This window comes from Schistocerca cancellata, chromosome 3 (assembly GCF_023864275.1).
Source record: "Schistocerca cancellata isolate TAMUIC-IGC-003103 chromosome 3, iqSchCanc2.1, whole genome shotgun sequence".
Classification (NCBI taxonomy): Eukaryota; Metazoa; Arthropoda; class Insecta; order Orthoptera; family Acrididae; genus Schistocerca; species Schistocerca cancellata.
In genome coordinates, this window is record NC_064628.1 from 918,594,031 (window position 1) to 918,616,258 (window position 22,228).

At 44.8% G+C, this 22,228-nt stretch overlaps 1 protein-coding gene across 1 annotated transcript in view; it reads left to right on the forward strand.

The window, feature by feature from the left end:
- Positions 1-18,336: 18,336 nt before the first annotated feature.
- The window catches only part of LOC126176651 (arylsulfatase B-like), a 135,159-nt gene continuing 131,267 nt past the window's right edge, over positions 18,337-22,228 (forward strand). The window contains exon 1 of the mRNA XM_049923809.1: positions 18,337-18,459. Within this exon, the coding sequence (XP_049779766.1) occupies positions 18,337-18,459 (123 nt within the window). The remainder of the gene's footprint in view (positions 18,460-22,228) is intronic.

A 22,228-nucleotide genomic window follows, 5' to 3' on the forward strand; every position in this document is an offset into this window, starting at 1 on the left:
CATATAGGTGTGGCCCGCTGTGAGACGAGAGAGATCTGTTAATTTTGTGGCGTCACCGCCAGACACCACTCTTGCTAGGCGGTAGCCTTTAAATCGGCCGCGGTCCGTTAGTATACGTCGGACCCGCGTGTCGCCACTATCAGTGATTGCAGACCGAGCGCCGCCACACGGCAAGTCTAGAGAGACTTCCTAGTACTCGCCCCAGTTGTACAACCGACTTTGCTAGCGATGGTTCACTGACAAAATACGCTCTCATTAGCCGAGACGATAGTTAGCATAGCCTTCAGCTATGTCATTTGCTACGACCTAGCAAGGCGCCATTACCGGTTACTACTGATACTGTGAATCATGTACCGTAAAGAGCGACGTTCACCATTAATGGATTAAAGTTAAGTATTCCAGCAGCTACGTCCGTTTTTCTTGTTCCTTGTCCTGTTCCAGACCTCACGCCAGCCTGCGTGAGATAAAACGCGTGCCTTTCGGCTTCCTCTAATAACACCGTGTTGGCTCTCCTGCCAACCACAACAAATTTATTTCTCGAAAATGCTTTTATATGACGTGACCCTCCCCACCGTGTCTCTTTTGTGTCACACAATATCTTTCTGGGTTGCAGCTGGACCTTCTTTTGTTAATGCTAATTGGGGTTTCCCAATGCCATTACCCACGTGCAGAGTCCTCCTCCAAACGGCGTTCACTCTGATGTCCCCGTCGTTATAAGGGTCGATATTGTTTTCTTATTCGGTACATGAGATTATTACAGTTTCTTCCTGTTAACGATATAGAGTTATTTTCTGGGGAATTTATTCTGTCTCGTAATTATGAAGCTCATATAAGATCCGAAAAATGCAGACACCTTACACTTGGACTTTTGTTTTTCACCGCTACATGCAGAATTCATAGGAATCCACCAATTCCATAGTTGCAGAATGAGTTTCAGGAAATTATTAGGAAATAGTACGCTGATGGATGGTTCCTAACTCGTGATGCACTGGTTTTAATAACAATTCATTACTGGAGATGTTCTCAAGTTAATAAACAAATAAATTTGGATCCCTTAGGTCAGGATGCTTGGTGTGCGCCCTCGAATTGCAGTTCTTGTCGCGTTCGGCAGTGGCAATTTATCTCTGTTTATGGATGAGCCGGCTGTAGCCTGCCGACCGCTATCCTCCTTCTGTGGGACGTGACCTCAACACTTGTCGCCTTCATTTCCCCACCAGCTGCTTTCTCACAATTGGCATGGGACGCCAGCGAGGGAGATGCATGGCAGAGACTCTCCACTGAACTGGAATGCCTGGGATGCTTCCTGCAGTTACTGGCAGTCAATGCGAGTAGCAATAGGCTGTCTGCAGACATAGTGGCAGTGCGTCCGGGGCTCGCAACTGTAGCGAGGTTGTGCCGCGTGTGTGGAGATACAAGACCGTCACAGCAGCGGCTGCGAAGAGGCAAGCTGACCTGACGTCGTAGGCATGCGGAGCTGAATCGACCACGGCGGCCAGGCAGTGGTCGCAGCTTCGCTATCGACAAGAGCCGGCCAGGAGTGTCTGCCCCATTGTTGGAAGTCGCAGCCGGAGCAAATTCTGTGTGAAGTGGTGTCTGGAGAGCAGCGGCGGGCAGTCGGTGGACGCCAGCGATCACGTGCGACCCGGCGAGGACACGGCAGTGTGTTGGTGACTGTACTTTGTATTTTCATAAATAAATTCATCTTTATGCAAACTGATCTGTAGTGTCAGCCATTAACCGGACACGGGTACATCACGAACCGGGAGGGCTCAAGGATGCAACAGTTTTGTTCTATTAAGGGGCTCCGGAAAGGCTCAAAATTATGAAAAGTTCAATTTTTACTTTTTTGCGTTTTCTGAATCTGCAGACTATTACCTTTTAATAGATATACTCGTATAATTTATTCAATTCCGAAGACTACAAATATTTTTAAATTTTTTTTTGAAATGTGTTATACATGGGGGTGACCCACTGTGGCGCTGTTAAACTGCTGTCGAATGGTGTTATTATTAACGTCCGTGTTCATCAGGTACATTTTAGTGATGTGAGATAAAGTATGTGTTGTGGCTAACCTATTTTCAGAGACTTAGCAGTACCTGAACTGTTGAAAAAGTGTATTCACGGAAAAACTCAAAACCCCAATGAAAGTGTAAATAGTGTTATATGGTCGAGAATCCCCAAGACTGTATTTGTTGGAATAGAAACACTTCACTTTGGTGTGTATGATGCTGTTGCGACTTTCAATGACGGCAACATTGTAAGGTGCAAGGTATTTAGAAATATGGGAATGAAGATAGGTTCTAACATGGTACGAGCGATGCTTGCTTTAGACAAGGAACGCCTTCGGGCTGGAGACCGGGCTGTAAAGAGTCTAGAAATACAAGCAAGAGTAAACAGGAGGAGGAACAAGAGGAAGCTGGAGGAGGAGTTTGCAGAGGATGAAGATAATCCGTCCTATGGACCTGGAATGCACTAAAAAGTTAATCCAATCTTTGTCGCTCGATTCCCGAAACTTTTATTTTCTCATACTACTTAGATGTTTTCTGAGGATCTTCCAAACATATTTGTTTCAAACTTTCAGTAAATGTTACACAGAACCTTCGGCATAACTTAACACAGCCTTTTTCCAAAAAAAAAAAACTGTATATTTTTGAATATATAAATAAAAAATTGCAAAAAAATGTTGTGAATTTTCATTACAATTGAAAAAAAATCATCTTTAATAACTGAACCAAAATTTTGTAAAATCCTTGTGTTAAGTTGTAGCCCATATTCCAATAAATAATCTGTAAAAAGTTCAACTTCCTACCTCAAATACTTTGTGAGGAAAGATGTAATTTATAAGCGTTATTTTAACATTGCAAGTATAGGGCGTTCCGGAGCCCCATAATAGACTTATCGCATGAACTTGCTGAGCTCTCGCAGCAGCGTCTGGCTTACGCAATTGTGGCGGCGCGCCAGCGGACGAGCACACTCTAGAACACCCAGTTTGCGCGTACGGGACAACGTTCCGCTGGCACTGTGAAAGTATTCTACACTCCTGGAAATGGAAAAAAGAACACATTGACACCGGTGTGTTAGACCCACCATACTTGCTCCGGACACTGCGAGAGGGCTGTACAAGCAATGATCACACGCACGGCACAGCGGACACACCAGGAACCGCGGTGTTGGCCGTCGAATGGCGCTAGCTGCGCAGCATTTGTGCACCGCCGCCGTCAGTGTCAGCCAGTTTGCCGTGGCATACGGAGCTCCATCGCAGTCTTTAACACTGGTAGCATGCCGTGACAGCGTGGACGTGAACCGTATGTGCAGTTGACGGACTTTGAGCGAGGGCGTATAGTGGGCATGCGGGAGGCCGGGTGGACGTACCGCCGAATTGCTCAACACGTGGGGCGTGAGGTCTCCACAGTACATCGATGTTGTCGCCAGTGGTCGGCGGAAGGTGCACGTGCCCGTCGACCTGGGACCGGACCGCAGCGACGCACGGATGCACGCCAAGACCGTAGGATCCTACGCAGTGCCGTAGGGGACCGCACCGCCACTTCCCAGCAAATTAGGGACACTGTTGCTCCTGGGGTATCGGCGAGGACCATTCGCAACCGTCTCCATGAAGCTGGGCTACGGTCCCGCTCACCGCTAGGCCGTCTTCCGCTCACGCCCCCACATCGTGCAGCCCGCCTCCAGTGGTGTCGCGACAGGCGTGAATGGAGGGACGAATGGAGACGTGTCGTCTTCAGCGATGAGAGTCGCTTCTGCCTTGGTGCCAATGATGGTCGTATGCGTGTTTGGCGCCGTGCAGGTGAGCGCCACAATCAGGACTGCATACGACCGAGGCACACAGGGCCAACACCCGGCATCATGGTGTGGGGAGCGATCTCCTACACTGGCCGTACACCACTGGTGATCGTCGAGGGGACACTGAATAGTGCACGGTACATCCAAACCGTCATCGAACCCATCGTTCTACCATTCCTAAACCGGCAAGGGAACTTGCTGTTCCAACAGGACATTGCACGTCCGCATGTATCCCGTGCCACCCAACGTGCTCTAGAAGGTGTAAGTCAACTACCCTGGCCAGCAAGATCTCCGGATCTGTCCCCCATTGAGCATGTTTGGGACTGGATGAAGCGTCGTCTCACGCGGTCTGCACGTCCAGCACGAACGCTGGTCCAACTGAGGCGCCAGGTGGAAATGGCATGGCAAGCCATTCCACAGGAGTACATCCAGCATCTCTACGATCGTCTCCATGGGAGAATATCAGCCTGCATTGCTGCGAAAGGTGGATATACACTGTACTAGTGCCGACATTGTGCATGCTCTGTTGCCTGTGTCTATGTGCCTGTGGTTCTGTCAGTGTGATCATGTGATGTATCTGACCCTAGGAATGTGTCAATAAGGTTTCCCCTTCCTGGGACAATGAATTCACGGTGTTCTTATTTCAATTTCCAGGAGCGTAAGTCCAAGCTACTGCATGTAATATATAAGCGAGCGAGAGCCGCGCTGAGGCTCATTCGCGCTGCTGCTGCTGCACAGGCAACAGCTTTGAACGCCACCACGCCTCCTTACAGGAGAATTCGTCGCCTGTGTTGTTTTCTTATTTTTGAGTACTTGACATTGTATGGCCATGTCTGTGTTATGCGGAATTGGACCTATTGTTTTAACGTGAACATTAGTGACTGAGTGTTACTGATCTCAATTTGTCCCACAGCCACAAATTCCGTGCAAGTGTTCGAGTATGATGCCCTGTCTTAAGTTCCATGGACGGAATTAAATTGTAGCATATGACATAATCTGCGCAGGAGGCAAAGTAATCTTTGTTGATGAGTATGACTGTGTTATTACACAAGCAGTCCCCGATATTTTCGCTTCTCAGTATAATAGTAATTTTAAGGAGAGTAAACTTGTGCGATTAGTTCAGATTTACCACATCTTAGGCGTTCTCGTCTGTAGCCTTGGTTCCGCTCATTATTGTTCCCTTTTCATGTTTGTTGCTAGGGTAGCTTTAGCGGCAGATGACGCGTTTCTGTTCCCTGGGTTCGGAGAAGAGGCGACTTTGCTTTTTCCTGTGGCGACTTCCTCGGCGCACGGCGTGTGGATTGGTTGGCAGTCTGGTGCTTCTTCCAGCCGTGATGTGGTGGCTCAAGTAAAGTAAAGTTGATCTTTGAAGCTTGCAGCGGCGTCGTGGCACCCACTAAGCGGGAGCCAGTAATCTGCTCTATTTGGTGAATTTATTAAGCTCAGGACGTTCAAGGCATCTTTGGCAAGCCGAATTTCCACTTTAAATACGCGTTTAAACCTTTCACCCTTACTACTTCTTCTCATCGCTTTAAACTTAAGACCTGTTACTTACTACACTCCTGGAAATTGAAATAAGAACACCGTGAGTTCATTGTCCCAGGAAGGGGAAACCTTATTGACTCATTCCGGGGGTCAGATACATCACATGATCACACTGACAGAACCACAGGCACATAGACACAAGCAACAGAGCATGCACAATGTCGGCACTAGTACAGTGTATATCCACCTTTCGCAGCAATGCAGGCTGCTATTCTCCCATGGAGACGATCGTAGAGATGCTCGATGTAGTCCTGTGGAACGGCTTGCCATGCCATTTCCACCTGGCGCCTCAGTTGGACCAGCGTTCGTGCTGGACGTGCAGACCGCGTGAGACGACGCTTCATCCACCCCCAAACATGCTCAATGGGGGACAGATCCGGAGATTTTGCTGGCCAGGGTAGATGACTTACACCTTCTAGAGCACGTTGGGTGGCACGGGATACATGCGGACGTGCATTGTCCTGTTGGAACAGCAAGTTCCCTTGTCGGCCTAGGAATGGTAGAACGATGGGTTCGATGACGGTTTGGATGTACCGTGCACTATTCAGTGTCCCCTCGACGATCACCAGTGGTGTACGGCCAGTGTAGGAGATCGCTCCCCACACCATGATGCCGGGTGTTGGCCCTGTGTGCCTCGGTCGTATGCAGTCCTGATTGTGGCGCTCACCTGCACGGCGCCAAACACGCATACGACCATCATTGGCACCAAGGCAGAAGCGACTCTCATCGCTGAAGACGACACGTCTCCATTCGTCCCTCCATTCACGCCTGTCGCGACACCACTGGAGGCGGGCTGCACGATGTTGGGGCGTGAGCGGAAGACGGCCTAGCGGTGTGCGGGACCGTAGCCCAGCTTCATGGAGACGGTTGCGAATGGTCCTCGCCGATACCCCAGGAGCAACAGTGTCCCTAATTTGCTGGGAAGTGGCGGTGCGGTCCCCTACGGCACTGCGTAGGATCCTACGGTCTTGGCGTGCATCCGTGCGTCGCTGCGGTCCGGTCCCAGGTCGACGGGCACGTGCACCTTCCGCCGACCACTGGCGACAACATCGATGTACTGTGGAGACCTCACGCCCCACGTGTTGAGCAATTCGGCGGTACGTCCACCCGGCCTCCCGCATGCCCACTATACGCCCTCGCTCAAAGTCCGTCAACTGCACATACGGTTCACGTCCACGCTGTCGCGACATGCTACCAGTGTTAAAGACTGCGATGGAGCTCCGTATGCCACGGCAAACTGGCTGACACTGACGGCGGCGATGCACAAATGCTGCGCAGCTAGCGCCATTCGACGGCCAACACCGCGGTTCCTGGTGTGTCCGCTGTGCCGTGCGTGTGATCATTGCTTGTACAGCCCTCTCGCAGTGTCCGGAGCAAGTATGGTGAGTCTGACACACCGGTGTCAATGTGTTCTTTTTTCCATTTCCAGGAGGGTAGTATATCAGGTGTAGAAGTATAAAACCGGAATTTCCCTATAGATGGTGCTAGTCGTCAGTGGAAGGCCCCTGAGAGAGCGTCTGCATTGGCATCTCTTCCTGTGACAGCTGACGACGAATGACAGCAAATAGTAACCCAAATTCCATACATCGGTATATCTTTCAAACCGATCAACATGTCGAGTTTTGTGCCTACGAACTACGATTTTTGGACAGCATTGTTTTCCGTTATCATTTCAGGAAAAGCGGTGCATCGAATGCTTGTCGAAGCTTTCGGTGAACATGTTCTTGGGAAAACACAGTGCTTCAAGTGGTTCGAAAAATTCAACAGTGGTGATTTTAACGTTCTGGTGTAAGTAAATATTATTATTAAGCGACAGATTGAGGAAGGGAAGCAACGTATACTTGCGTGGTTCCCTTTCCCGTTTAGAAAGTGCTGCGTACCATTGTGGAACAGTGAGGCTTTGTGCGAGCGATGTGCGGTTGGAGAAGCAAAGTTTGCTAAGAAATTCCCGGACGTCACTCGCACTGAAAATGTACCTAAGGGCCAGTTTAAAACTGAGTTTGAAGAATATTACAATGGGAGAATATAATTAGTACGTTAATGTCGGCCTCGACTGTTCTGTCCGCACAATAACACGTCGGACACTATCGACTCTGTAAAAGGCTTGCCACATAGAAAGTTAATGATAAAACAAACACAAATTTAGAGTAATTGACACTATAATTACGACCTGGGACTTAACGTACATATAACATCTAAACACTTACGTCAATAACAATGACAGAACTTGGTGGTATGAAAAGTTTAGAAATCACGTAGAAATGTCCATTCATTAACCACTCTGTGTTTTTCACACATGCTAGTCCCACATGTAACAAAATGACAGTATTTCTCTGTTGGGTTTAACAAATTGGGAAAACACAGGCCTATGTAATGGGTCGTCCGTATTATAGAGGAGATAAAAAGAGAGTGATATCGTTGATATCGTCCGGCAGTGGACGAGGGCTGCGCGTCTATATATATATATATATATATATATATATATATATATATATATATATATATATATATATATATATATATATTCAATATATATATTAAAATGTCTTCATGTTTTTACATGCGCCTTGAATAAGTCTATAGTCTCTTAGTGGAGTCAGTGGTGCTAGATTCATTTCTCCTTGTAAATCATCAAAACACCTCATTACAATGCGTAGTTAAATATGGTACATTAGCAAATAATTGGCTCTTGACCTCTTTCATTACTCAAATCAGTGTTTTATGTGACGAGATGTGGCGGTGTGAAAATTCAACATCTCAACGTGAGAAACAACGAGCGTGGGAAACCACCGAAAATGATAATAGGCAATGAATTGCAGTTCTTAGTGGATGAAAATAATAATGAAACTCAACAGGAACTCGCGAAATAATTGAATTTGACTCAGAAAGCCGATCCTCATGGGTTGAAAGCTATGGGAAAGGTGCAGAAAGTGGGACAATGGATTTCACATGAACTGAATCAAAGACAGCAAGCAAATTGAAACACCACGTACGAAATGCTGCTCGCCAGATGCAAACGAAAGTCGTTTCTCCATCGAATAGTGACAGACCATGGAAAATGGATTCTTTTGAGAATCCTGAGCGTCGTGAATCATGGGTGAATCCAGGAAAACCATCTACATCCACAGCAAGACAATGCTCTCTGTTTGGTGGGATCAGAAGGGTGTCATCTATTATGAACTGCTGAAATCTGGTGAAACCGTTAACACTGATCGCCACCAACAGTAAACGATCGATATAAATAGAGCGTTACGTGAAAAACGACCGGAATATGGAAAAAGCCGACACAAAGTCATATTGCTCCATGATGAAACACCATCACATACAGCAAAATGGGTCAGGGAAACGACAAAGACGTTCAGTTCGGAAATGCTAGGGCATGCGACTTATTGTCCAGACTCGCCTTCGTCCGATTATCATCTGTTTGCATCAATGGGACACGCTCTTGCTGAACTCCGCTTCAATCCGTATGAAAATGAACGAAAATGGTTCGTTGACCGGTTCGCTTCAAAAGAATAACTGTTTTTTTGGCGTGGCATTCATAGCTTTCCGGAGAGTTGGGAGAAATGTATAAATAGCAATGCAGAACATTTCGAATAAAACATCGTCTATCAGTTTCAGACAGCAGACACGTAATTATTGCAACCAAATATCGATTTCATACTTCTGCATTTGTTGCTTAAGGTAACGCCTATGGCTTCTCGTTGTCTTTAAAGGGTGTCTCTGTGCAGATATCTTTACATACCGGTCCTGAGCTGCTGTAGTGTTGCGTGGACGTCACTCACAATGTCGATACTCTATTTATGCGCTTCCTGCAACGTTTTTCACCGTTCTGGAGACAACCCTTTGATTAAAGTGAACAATTTTCGCAACTTCATCTTGTCTCATGTTTTGCCCCATCAGTATGATGATGTTGATACAGTCTGCTATGGAGAGCCTTTTCCGTGAAATTCTGCTGCATTGCGAGGCACACGGACGACTTTTCATTCATAAGTACTCAGCTCTGGTGTACTGTATATGTTTACAAGCCGCGATTGTACGGCCCCGGATGAGGCAGAGTGGCAACGAGTTCGCAATATGTACACAACCACCTTCCTATATAAACACAGCAAGAATGTCCATAGTGACTATTGATCGGTAATTTGGAAATATGCTTAACTTTTTTTGATGAGTGTAATTTGTTTCTTATCTCTCGCTGACGGCAATTTAAAAACTTCCCCGTGTAATCAATTGGTCGACAGATTTCTTTAGAGACTTGTCTCGACATTTCATGTATATTATCTCTTATCTGCTATCATCTGAGCTAATATGAGCTCATAGCTTTTCATTGGCGAAAATCATTTTTTAGTTTCATCTGATTCGTTATAAATATGTCGGCAGGTGGTTCAGTGAACAGCGGAGTACTTAAAACGACAGTTATTTATTGTGAGTTCTGGAAGAAGGTGAGTCTATCGGTACTGTGTGTATCTTAATGTATTTGGCATACTTCTGTTTCAGTGTATTGCCATTGTTTGGCACTTGAACTATTCTTGAAATTGCATGATACCTCGTGTGGGAGGGAGAAAGAGGTCTTAATTTTTATTTAAATTCTATAAATGAAATGCAAGGAGTGCTGTTCAACATATAAGTGGTTTATTCAGTGGTACTGTATTAAACTGCATATGCAATAATTATTGAAATTTTATCAAATTCATTTAACAATCACTCACAAATTATTCAAATAATGATAAACAAAAATAATAAATTTGGGTCGCCAGGATACTGTAGTAAGTACCAAATAAGAAAAAAACAAATATAATTGAATTGACCGAGCGAGGTGGCGCAGTGGTTAGCACACTGGACTCGCATTCGGGAGGACGACGGTTCAATCCCGTCTCCGGCCATCCTGATTTAGGTTTCCCGTGATTTCCCTAAATCGCTTCAGGCAAATGCCTTGATGGTTCCTTTGAAAGGGCACGGCCGATTTCCTTCCCCATGCTTCCCTAACCCGAGCTTGTGCTCCGTCTCTCATGACCTCGTTGTCGACGGGACGTTAAACACTAATCTCCTCCTCCCCTCCTCCTATAATTGAATTGGCACCAAGAGCTCACAAGAAGTGAATTATATAAGATGCCTTGCCTGGTAATTGCCTTTTGACATGAGCATTGTATGACTTCATTCTAGTTTAACATATCAATAAATTACGCGAGACGGGTTGACCTGGTGTATTAAATGAGGTAGCAAAAAAAAAAAAAAAAAATAAAAAAAAATAAAATAAAATAAAATAAAAAAATAAAAAAAATAAAAAAAGAAGCAGCTGAACATATGATTCTCTAAACGGGCAAATGGTGTATACTGTGCCTTGCGTCTGTATGAGCATCTAACACATTGCAAAGAAATTGAAGAAAGCAAAAGAAGAATGCGCACTTAGGAAGGCGGGAGTTTTCTGTGTTACCATGTTCATAGCGTGGTCGGCGTGGCGGTGGAGTCGGCTGATTGCGTGCGGCTGCATCAAGACTCTGCCAGCGTCGTAGTTGGTAGCGTCTAACATGCCCTACGCTGAAAATGGTGACCGAAACCTGCTACTGGAAGTTATCATTACTGGACGATGGTATGCGTCCATCTGAGTATGTGCAAACCCACGTGATCTGCATTAAACAAAGCTCAAAACTGTTCTAACAGTACTACCGTCATCGGACATCTAGCAAATCAAAATGATCCTGAGTTAAGCTCTTAATAACGCTCACAGTGAGTGAAGCTCGCCTATTTGGATCTAACAACCTTTGCTCTCTATGCTGTTCGCGACGAATACAAAGTGCATTGTCTCATGACAAGCGATAAGAGAATCGTTGCGACTTATCGGAAGCAGTCAAGAGTGAACTCCTGCCACCTCAGAAGCAAAATTCGGAATGGCCAAATACTAGCGCGCTCCTCGCACCTGGGGAGGGAGAGAGCTGCTCCCCTCCAGCGTCTCGTCTCCGCCCTTCCGCAAATTACGTACCTCGTACTATTTTTCAAAGCCAACGTTAGATTCTTGCCAATGTAGAAGTCCCTTTCAAAATTTCCTCCCTCCTTGCCGTCGCATTCCGCGAGGAAAAAAGAGCCATACTCTGTGTGAGAGAGAGTATACAAATAAACCAAGACTTCTCCCTTTGAGTATTACCGCTACGTTCCCAGGTGTTCTGCTCGCGGGAAACGACCAAAATTCCCCGGGCTACGTGAGATTCTTGGACACCCAAGTCGTACTGTTGCTATTCAACCCTGCCCGTGTTACGTAGAATCGTGGCAAAGCTGTTTTTCGCATTAAGTTTATAGTTTACGATGCCTCGGGCACACGGCTTCCCTTGGCAGCGTGTTGGTGTATGCAGCGTCTTCGCCCGTCGCCAATCCTCTGGGGGCCTGCCCTCTGTGAAGCGTGCCGACATGGGGGGCGACCGCCGCGCACTACCTGTGTCCACCTGGTCGCCAGACTTCCCAGCTAGGAACGCATCAGAATAATTCCTTTCATGCACAAAGTGTACCAAGTTTGCAAAGAGAAGAATCATAGCCCTTTACCGACGCTTAATGGCACAATAATTCAAAAATGGTTCAAATGGCTCTGAGCACTATGGGACCTAACATCTATGGTCATCAGTGCCCTATAACTTAGAACTACTTTAGCCTAACTAACCTAAGGACATCACACAACACCCAGTCATCACGAGGCAGAGAAAAATCCCTGACTCCGCCGGCAAACGAACCCGGGAACCCGGGGGCGGGAAGCGAGAACGCTACCGCACGACCACGAACTACGGACCACAATAATTCACCTCCATCTCACTTCATATATTGCAATAAACTAATGACTGAATTTAAAAGAAATTATCTCATTTAATTATAAACATGAAAAGCTTTGAGGCTTTTCAATATGACCATTACTTTTCTACAGATCGACAAGAGCTAGTTGGACAAACACATTTTCTTTTCTTGACCCTCTCACTCTGCTTGCGACTTCTTAAATTTATAATTCCTTTAAAGTTATGGGTCTATAGTTGCTGTGAGTAATGGAGCAGGCTCTACATATCTCTCTTCATATTTTTGTAGTATAAGCACGACTCAATTTTAGTCCTCTTTTGGTACATTTCTAGGAATCTAAATACTTCAATTTGACAAATATTGTTTACGAATAAAGTGAACACAAACAGAGATGCAAACTGTACACAACAGCAATAGTGTGTAACAGCTTAGTATTATTTATTATGCAGTTAACTTACAAACTTCAGAAGTCTAAATGACCCCTTACTTCATTCCTCGTGTGATTTAACAATGTTCATCATCCTCCGTTTGTGAAATAACTATAAACGTTAATCAGTGCTAGAGAAACGCATATTTATATACCGGTTCGCAATATACAGGATGTTTCAAAATGAACATAGCGGTTTTAAGGCTTCATAGCATTTAGCTTACATTATTATAAAAATATATTAAATTACAGGAACAACTATTCAATGTGAGCATATATAGGCAGAGGCAGAGTTCAATATTTTTCCAGGGGCTTCCAGCGACTTGTTGAGGCCATGCCACGTCGAGTTCCTGGAACGACCTGTTGAGTCCATGCCACGTCGACTTGCTGCACTACTCTGCCCAAAAGACGTCCGGTACATTATTAGGACTTTTGCCACCTCACTGTGTATCGCAGAAAACATTATAGCGTTGTATGTGTTTGAATTAAATGTAAATGACATTCTAAATTACCTTAGTCATGCTGTTAGTTTGTTTTTGCCTTCAAACAACAAAAAACTACTGATTTTTACACATATTATACTTAAATGCATTTGATACCTTTTGGGAATTTGAAACTTCAAGCTGCAGTACACTTTTTACTTTATTTAGGTTGGAACATCTCACTGACAATCGCATGTGGTTTGTAGGTATAGTCTATCGCCTCATTTCCAATATTAATCAAAGCAGTAATTTATTTCAAATACCCTGAGTTTATCACCAGATGTTATCCATCTTAAATAGACATCTAACCAAGAACAAGGAGTGCTAATATGTTAAAATAAAACTGTGGGACTTGGAATCAATCAGAAAAAAAACGTTTTGGCTGCATAAATAACTGACAGGGCTGGATGAAGATTTTATCAAGCTGTTATTATTACTTTGTCACACTCAAAATGGAAACTGTCGCTGTCGATTGTTAGATGGTTGACGTCGTTTCCACTGAGATGCGTACATGGGAAACATATGTGTCAGTGATCTGGAGAATTAATTAAAGTTTGCGATTATATCTGTGGTGTGTCCGCAGGTTGTTTACACCAACACTTAGATTAGTTCCCTAGACAATCTCGCATATAAATCAGTTTCTACGAAGGTGGAATTTAATTTCTTGTATACTTCAAGGAATAATGAATCTTCACTTCCAATTGTCCTATAGTTTCTATAAGAGTCTGAGACTCTGCCAAAATAAATAAATAGTTTATTTATAGTAAGTAGAAAACAATTGTAACTAGAACGCTCTTGTATATATCATAGTGAGGAAACAAAAGTCAGACTGCGGTTCACTAGTAGAATTACGAGGGGTGCATGTCATTACAAAGGAAACGATATGGATAGGAAATGTATTACGCTGTGATTTGTGCTTTCAGTTATACATGTCCGCGTTTAATATTTGAGTTTGAAATAAAGTTGCAGGCATATTAAAAAAGTGTGGCAGACGTATGATAGGAGATGAGGTACTGGAGGGGATAAAAGAGAGCAGACATTAAATTGTGCGTGAGTAGCCTGCGTAAGGGATCGATCACAGTTTCGAGTCCTTGCCCGGGACACAGTCTTCATCCGACAGGAATGTTTAAATTAGGTCACACTCCTCTGCAGAGCTAAAATTCATTCTGGAAAACGTTTAAAATGTTTAAAAGTCTTTCAATTTTTCTGCTTGGTTAGAGGAGCTGCCTAACTGACTGGATTCGATCATTGGATGGATCTTCATCAACAACTTTACACGTCCTCACTCCATAGCCGGGCACGTCTGAGACCTAATCAAGATCCTAGCGCACAGTGTGGGTGTTATTAACCGTGAGCCACACTCCCTCAAAACTTTTGAGGCCAGATATTGGTGACTAAAATTTCGTACCCCGTCAGGACACGAATTGTATATCTCCACGTGGTTCAACATCACACTAACGAGCGTTCGAAAAGTCGACTACAAACATCGGTCGGACAATCGTTGTATTAGCGAGACTCATTTGGTAGTATATTCTCAAACTTTGTAGCGCCTTGTCACAAAAAATTAATCTCTCGACACTGAGAAAACAGCGAAGAAAAATGGGTATTTCGAACACAGCCGGTTTACTGGGTCCGCTCAGCTAACCTACACTAAATTCTAAGCATGTTCCTTCAGTACAGGCTCAGCAAACGTGAGCCAGTTGTCAAATATACAGGGTGTTTAAAAAATGACCGGTATATTTGAAACGGCAATAAAAACTAAACGAGCAGCGATAGAAATACACCGTTTGTTGCAATATGCTTGGGACAACAGTACATTTTCAGGCGGTCAGACTTTCGAAATTACAGTAGTTACAATTTTCAACAACAGATGGCGCTGCAAGTGATGTGAAACATAAAGAAGACAACGCAGTCTGTGGGTGCGCCATTCTGTACGTCGTCTTTCTGCTGTAAGCGTGTGCTGTTCACAACGTGCAAGTGTGCTGTAGACAACATGGTTTATTCCTTAGAACAGAGGATTTTTCTGGTGTTGGAATTCCACCGCCTAGAACACAGTGTTGTTGCAACAAGACGAAGTTTTCAACGGAGGTTTAATGTAACCAAAGGACCGAAAAGCGATACAATAAAGGATCTGTTTGAAGAATTTCAACGGACTGGGAACGTGACGGATGAACGTGCTGGAAAGGTAGGGCGACCGCGTATGGCAACCACAGAGGGCAACGCACAGCTAGTGCAGCAGGTGATCCGACAGCGGCCTCGGGTTTCCGTTCGCCGTGTTGCAGCTGCGGTCCAAATGACGCCAACGTCCACGTATCGTCTCATACGCCAGAGTTTACACCTCTATCCACACAAAATTCAAACGCGGCAACCCCTCAGCGCCGCTACCATTGCTGCACGAGAGACATTCGCTAACGATATAGTGCACAGGATTGATGACAGCGATATTCATGTGGGCAGCATTTGGTTTACTGACGAAGCTTATTTTTAACTGGGTGGCTTCGTCAATAAACAGAACTTGCGCATATGGGGAACCGAAAAGCCTCATGTTGCAGTCCCATTGTCCCTGCATCCTCAAAAAGTACTGGTCTGGGCCGCCATTTCTTCCAAAGGAATCATTGGCCCACTTTTCAGATCGAAACGATTACTGCATCACGCTATCTTGACATTCTTCGTGAATTTGTGGCGGTACAAACTGCCTTAGACGATACTGCGAACACCTCGTGGTTTATGCAAGATGGTGCCCGGCAACATCGCACGGGCTACGCATGGTGGATATGTGGAAAATATCGTACTATAGAGTTTCCCAGACCGCAGCGCCATCTGTTGTTGAATATTGTAACTACTGTAATTTCGGAAGTTTGTCTGCCTGAAAATGTATTGTTGTCCCAAGCATATTGCAACAAACGGTGTATTTCTATCGCTGCTCGTTTAGTTTTTATTGCTGTTTCAAATATACCGGTCATTTTTGATACACCCTGTAAGTACAACACAACATAGCACAGTACTCGATAGTGGTGCGAGTGAGAGAGCAGTAGGTGCCGTCATCTATCTCTGCTGCAACTGTACCCGGTCGCGACCATTCCACTTGAGCAGGACAAACATTTCTCCCACAGAGAGAGCCGGCCGCGGTGGCCGAGCGGTTCTAGGCGCTCAGTCCGGAACCGCGCGACTGCTATGGTCGCAGGTTCGAATCCTGCCTCGGGCATGGATATGCGTGATGTCCTTAGGTTAGTTAGGTTTAAGTATTTCTAAGTTCTAGGGGACTGATGACCTCAGAAGTTAAGTCCATAGTGCTCAGAGCCATTTGAACCATATGAACCCACAGAGAGATAAACGCAGCACTGAGGCTCTCGAAAGAAGAAAGTGACCAGCCAGTGAGGAATAAATTTATTGTGTATCTCGACGAATCATCCTCCAATTACATTATCCTGACAGGAATCGCAGTAAGGAATTGACTGAAGTAGTTCAACCTCGACGTCGAATAAAAAGAGCTCTTCAGATAATGTGAAAAATCGTAGATCTCTGAATGATACATTCGTAACTGTATGTTTCACGAAGCAATGCAGTCTGAACGTCATATGTTGGAAGAACATTAATTATTCTGAGGTACTACTAGCATTTTTTCCGTGGGGCGGAGTTGGTAGGAAACTTCAGCAGTCTTCTGATGCAACCCGCCAAAATTTTCCTTCTTTAGTCAATCTCCTTACCTCAGATACAACTTACTATCCTATATCAGTATTTATTTGTTGTACATATTTCATTCACTCTCTTGACCCCTCAATTCTTACTGCTTACCCCTTTCTCTAGAACCAAGGAAGTTATTCTCTGATGTCTCAACATGTCCTATGATCCTATCCCTTACTTTCCTCGCCGAATCCGTGGGGAGCTTCCTCATTTCCTATCGGTCCACTTATTCTTCAGTTACCTACAATATCACCAAATCTCAAACGCTTCCATTTTCTTCTTTCTCGATTTTCCTGTCACTATTTGGTGGAACTGACCGTGAACTGAAGCTACAAGCACAAATACAATCGTCCATAGTCTACGGAATGTCGAGGGGTGCGTGCCGGCGGGTTCTACTCAGTAAGAGGGCTTGGATTTGGTACGGCTCATGCTGTACACAGCAACAACTGTTATAACCGTTCTATTAGTTTTCTCAGGACAAAGTGTTTGTGTAAGATTGAAAATAAGGTAACGAATATATGTAATTTGTTTACTAGTATGTGCATGGATTATAATTCTCTGACTGATACATGTGCTTTTCAGTTCTGAGCAAGTGGTGTATTTTATGAGAGAGAGAGAGAGAGAGGACTGCCATAATTCAAAGAAAATGAAAAGAAAACACAAGATCCATCAATAATTGATATATTGAATGTTGTGAAACTCAAGAAAAGCGCGCAACATTTGTCGGAGCACAAAAAAAAGTGCAAAACCGAAGCTTCAGACAAAGAATTTATATTCGAAATTAAGAATAATCGTCCTTGGACATATGATCAAAGACGTTACTAAGCTTTGGCGTATTCTGGGTGATATATTGGTAAAATAAGCATTGCTCTAGAACTATTTTGGAAGAAATATTTTCTGGCAAGTCTATTTGTTCTCGTATGTAACGTCAGAATATTCCTCATGAGCAGTGAAATTTGATAACAAATAATCTGATCGGTTCTACGAGGCACTTGAACTAGCAAAACGTAAACAATCATGGCCAGTCAGAATCACTACCAGGAAATACGAAATACTACTCAGCTGGGTTGCTGCAACATAGTCATCTCAGAGCAAGCATTGCGACTGCCACCTTGTCAACACCTAGGAGTGTAAACTTGAGGTTATCGTTAACAGAACACTGTAAATATGTGTGTCTGAAAGAAAGCTTTCTCTTTAAGTTTATGCTCTTCAGAGCAAGGTGTTAAGTGATAACAACAGGCTTATTGACATCAATTTACAAGTAAAAACGGTCCAATTCAGGTTTTACAGAATTGAAAACAATATTGATGTACGTTAATTACGTTCCTACAGTCAGTGCACCTAACTTCTATATTTTATTAATATCAATTTCTTCAGTAGGCTGCATTTTCTGAATTAGTACGTCTGAATGCAGTTCTTTGCACTCCAGCGAATGGTCTGTGCCCGTAATTAACAAAGAACGTTAATGTAAGTTTGGTCTCAAAGCCAAAACGAGCCATAGATCCATCACCCCATTAAATAGCCAAACAATGTGTGAGTACAAAGTTTTCATAGTAACATTCGTTGTTACATTGTTGCAGGCAGTGCATTACCAGGAGCTGACCAAGTCTCCAAAAGCAGTTGATCATGGCAAGAGAGTGGTTCACGTCGTGTCTCCTGCTGCCAGTTTTACTTACGGCATGTGCTGCAATCGTCCACGGCCAGAGCACACCACCGCCAAACATTATTTTCATCCTGGCAGATGATCTGGTAAGGGGAGCGCTGAAAGATTATACATGTAGACATAACAACAAATAGATCTCGTATGTTACTTGTACACTGCTATTATTGTAATTAGGAGTATATGGTAATTTGAAAAAGAAGAAAATTCCGGAGTGTGGCCCCGGAACTTAGGTCTTATGGAACTACACCATCAATATATGTCCTCTAAAAAACTAAACTCCGCCCGAACAAGCCATGAAGGCCCAACGGTACCGACCGGCCGCCGTGTCGTCCTCAGCCCACAGGCGGGTTCAGAGGAGCATGTGGTCAGCACACTGCAGTTTGTCAGTTTACGAGACCGGAGCCACTGGCTCTCAACCAAACAGCTCCTCAGTTTGCCCCGCTTGCCAACAGCACTCGGCAGACCTGTTGGTCACTCAAATTCATATCCTCTACTGCACTCTAAAAGACAAGGAAGAAATGCAGTCTAGCACAGAATTTATGGGCTTGGTTGAAAACCCATTTGGAATACACTTACATCAGTGGTTGTTAATTACGGAACAGGAGAAGGGACCTAAGATCTCAGTGGAAACCTCCACATTTACCTAAGAATCTGGCCACTGCTTTAAGTGTAGACTGCACTGACGCCACTGTAGAGTCATTCTGGTGGAGACATATAACAGGTAGATGCATTTGTGGATGAATCACTTACTTAAACTTAATCCTGAATTGGCGTATGTCTTGTCGTTACGACGTACGTACCATTTGATTTTCTTGTCATTGTCCCTTGTAGAGGAATCGCTCATTAGTGGTCACATATTAATATGTGAGCTCTCGGGCAGTCATAATAAAGTCATAAATGGACGCAGTCTCGATATCATTTGCTGCAGCAAGCCAACTGTGCTGAGTCTCTAGATTTCAGCACCGTACAAACGTTTCCTCCTCGCAACTGTAGTTTGAATAATCTGTTTTATCTCTATGAAACAGATCGTATGTGTCACACATGATGTGATGATAACCAGATCAAACCGTTCACCATGCTCTAAATGGATTGTCTGATCTGAGGTGTCTGGATATTCCTATGTAACCAGGAAATGGCTACGGCGTGTCACGAGAGGCCGACCCGCCAGAGTAGAAGGAAGTGGAGGGTAGTGTGTTGCCACTCGGGACGCAGTAAGATCAGTGCAGGTCTGGCATAGAGCTCGCTGACTTCGATTGTGGACTCCTCATTGGAAGAAATCCATCAGCATACCAGGTATCTTAAATCTACCAATTTCGACTGCTGATGATGTAATTACGAAGGCGAAACGCGATGGAACAGTCACAGCTAAACCAAGACGAGGTAGGTCAAATGTACTGACTGAAAGGGACCTTCGAGCATTCTGGAGGATGGTTGTAAAAGGTTGCGTGACACTAGCTGAATGACTCGTCAGTATCGAAGTGCTGCCAACAGTCCAGCTGCCACAAAGACTGAGCTTATGGAGTTAAAAGGGTGGATTACAGTGGTCAAGCAGCTCCTCATAAACCACACAATTCCGCAGTCAGTGCTACGTGACTCTTGCTATGGTGTAAAGATCGACACCACCGGACAGTGAATGACTGGAAGCGACAGATTTGCAGTTATGAATCACGCTGTACCGTGTAGCAGTTCAATGGAGAGTTTGGATTTGGCAAATGGCTGGAGAACGCTGCCAGCCACGACGGGGTGGAGTACGGAAGAGGTGGTGCTGCGCTATGTGGATATTTTACGTGGTTAATGTTGGGTCCCCTTACTACGTTTAAGACGACGTTAATGCGAATAGTTATGAAGGAATTTTACAACATCGTGTACTGCATACAGAAGAGGAACATTTGTTGATGATGATTGTTTGCAAAATCATGAGAGGGCTCACTGTGATGGAGCAGCATCTTTGGGACAATGGTTTATGGACACTGAAGTGCACTTCTCTGTCCCGAATGCCGATCTGAACAAAATGGAACACCTTTGGAATGAGTTAGTATGTGGACTTCTCTGCGGACCCTAACGTGCTAAGTCAGTACCATCTCTAGTTCGAACTCTTGAGAAAGAATGGGGTGCCATTTCTCCACAGAGATTTGGAGACATGGTTTGAAGCGTGCTCAGCAGAGCAGAAGCCATAAGGGTGAATGATGCACACACTCCATATTACTGCGCACTAGTTTGCTTCTGGATCAGATAGTGCCAACTGTTACTGAAACAAAATTATCACTAGTGTTACGGAATGTTATCTCTCCCGAAGCCTAGCCCAAACGACGATTCAGCGAGGAAAATTTCAGTACAGTAACTTCGTTGGCGCTCGTGGCGTCTTATGCTTTGTTCGAATCGGCACACAAATGGCAATTGTTTCATAAAACACAATTTCGAATGTAATTAAAAATAGTGGTGATACTGTAAACATCTAAAGAAATTCATCCCCAGGTTCTCGTTGGTGGCTCTTCGCTATTAAATCGTTTCACTTTGGCGCACACACACAGTAAGCACTCCCGTGCCTTAGTTTTACCTGTTCCATCAGTTTTCGTCACAAGCTCCGTAATGCTCAACCCACTGCTCTCTGACAGCTTACTGCCTGTCCTATGTGCCGTATATGCTCACCGGTTCCTGGTACCGCTCGCTCGCTGATACCTATAACTAATAGGCGTGACAGGAAGATGTGTGGCGTATGCTTCATACCAGGTTAAAATTTAAGTTTCCCCCAGAGATAATAATCCAAAAGAATTGTGGTCGTGGGAAGGGGGTAGGGGGGGAGGGGGGGGGAATTCAGGCCACGCAACTCGGTCCGCTTCTAAGTATCTGCATCTCACACTCTAGGACTGAAATTTGCTGCAGACCCATAGTGCATAAACAACATGTTTCCTTTTATTTGTAGTAGCACATCTTCTAGTTATTCTAAATAAAGTCCCTGTAAGCAACCCCTCTGAGGTGGGAAAACTTAGGCCCTACCAGACAAGCAGCTACTATTTCTCCCCACATATTAATCTTACACTGATGCTCGGCAGGTGTAAGCGCCTGAACACGTTGAGGAAGATGAGGGTACATGAGCTTTTCGTGAGGTATCCTCGATGCAGAAATTGTAAGTATACTGTACCACATTCCAATGGCACTGGCCTTGCGCTGATACCTGGCTGCTCTTCGACAGCCTTTCGAATGAGCTCTTTTAGGCTGGCATACGAGCAACACGTAGTCTTCCTCGGTCAGTAATCTGTGGTTCTACGGATCCTCTCTCGGCAAGGCACCGATACACAGTACCAAAGATTTAATGACTCGGCTATCGCCCGCATCTCGTAGTCGTGCGGTAGCGTTCTCGCTTCCCACGCCCGGGTTCCCGGGTTCGATTCCAGGCGGCGTCAGGGATTTTCTCTGCCTCGGCTGGGTGTTGTGTGCTGTCCTTAGGTTAGTTAGGTTTAAGTAGTTCTAAGTTCTAGGGGACTTATGACCACAGCAGTTGAGTCCCATAGTGCTCAGAGCCATTTTTGAACTCGGCTATCGTCGGTCTGGAAACGCCGTCTGCTACAGCCGTGCAGCCTTGTGTCCATTACTATCGACGCGAAAGTGCGTGAAAAACGTGACTGCGTGGTCACGATATGAAATTCCTGCCATGTCTGAAAGGAGGAAGTTCACACAAACTCAGTTCCTGTACACATGTATCCAGCTGACACTTTGAAGACAGACGAAAGACGGATATGAATCAATCTCTTTGAAACTCAACACCGTCTGGGATACAATAACAGAGATATAGACATGTGAACTCTTTGGTTGTAACTGTAAAGTTGAACCGAGCGAGGCGGCGTAGTGGACTCG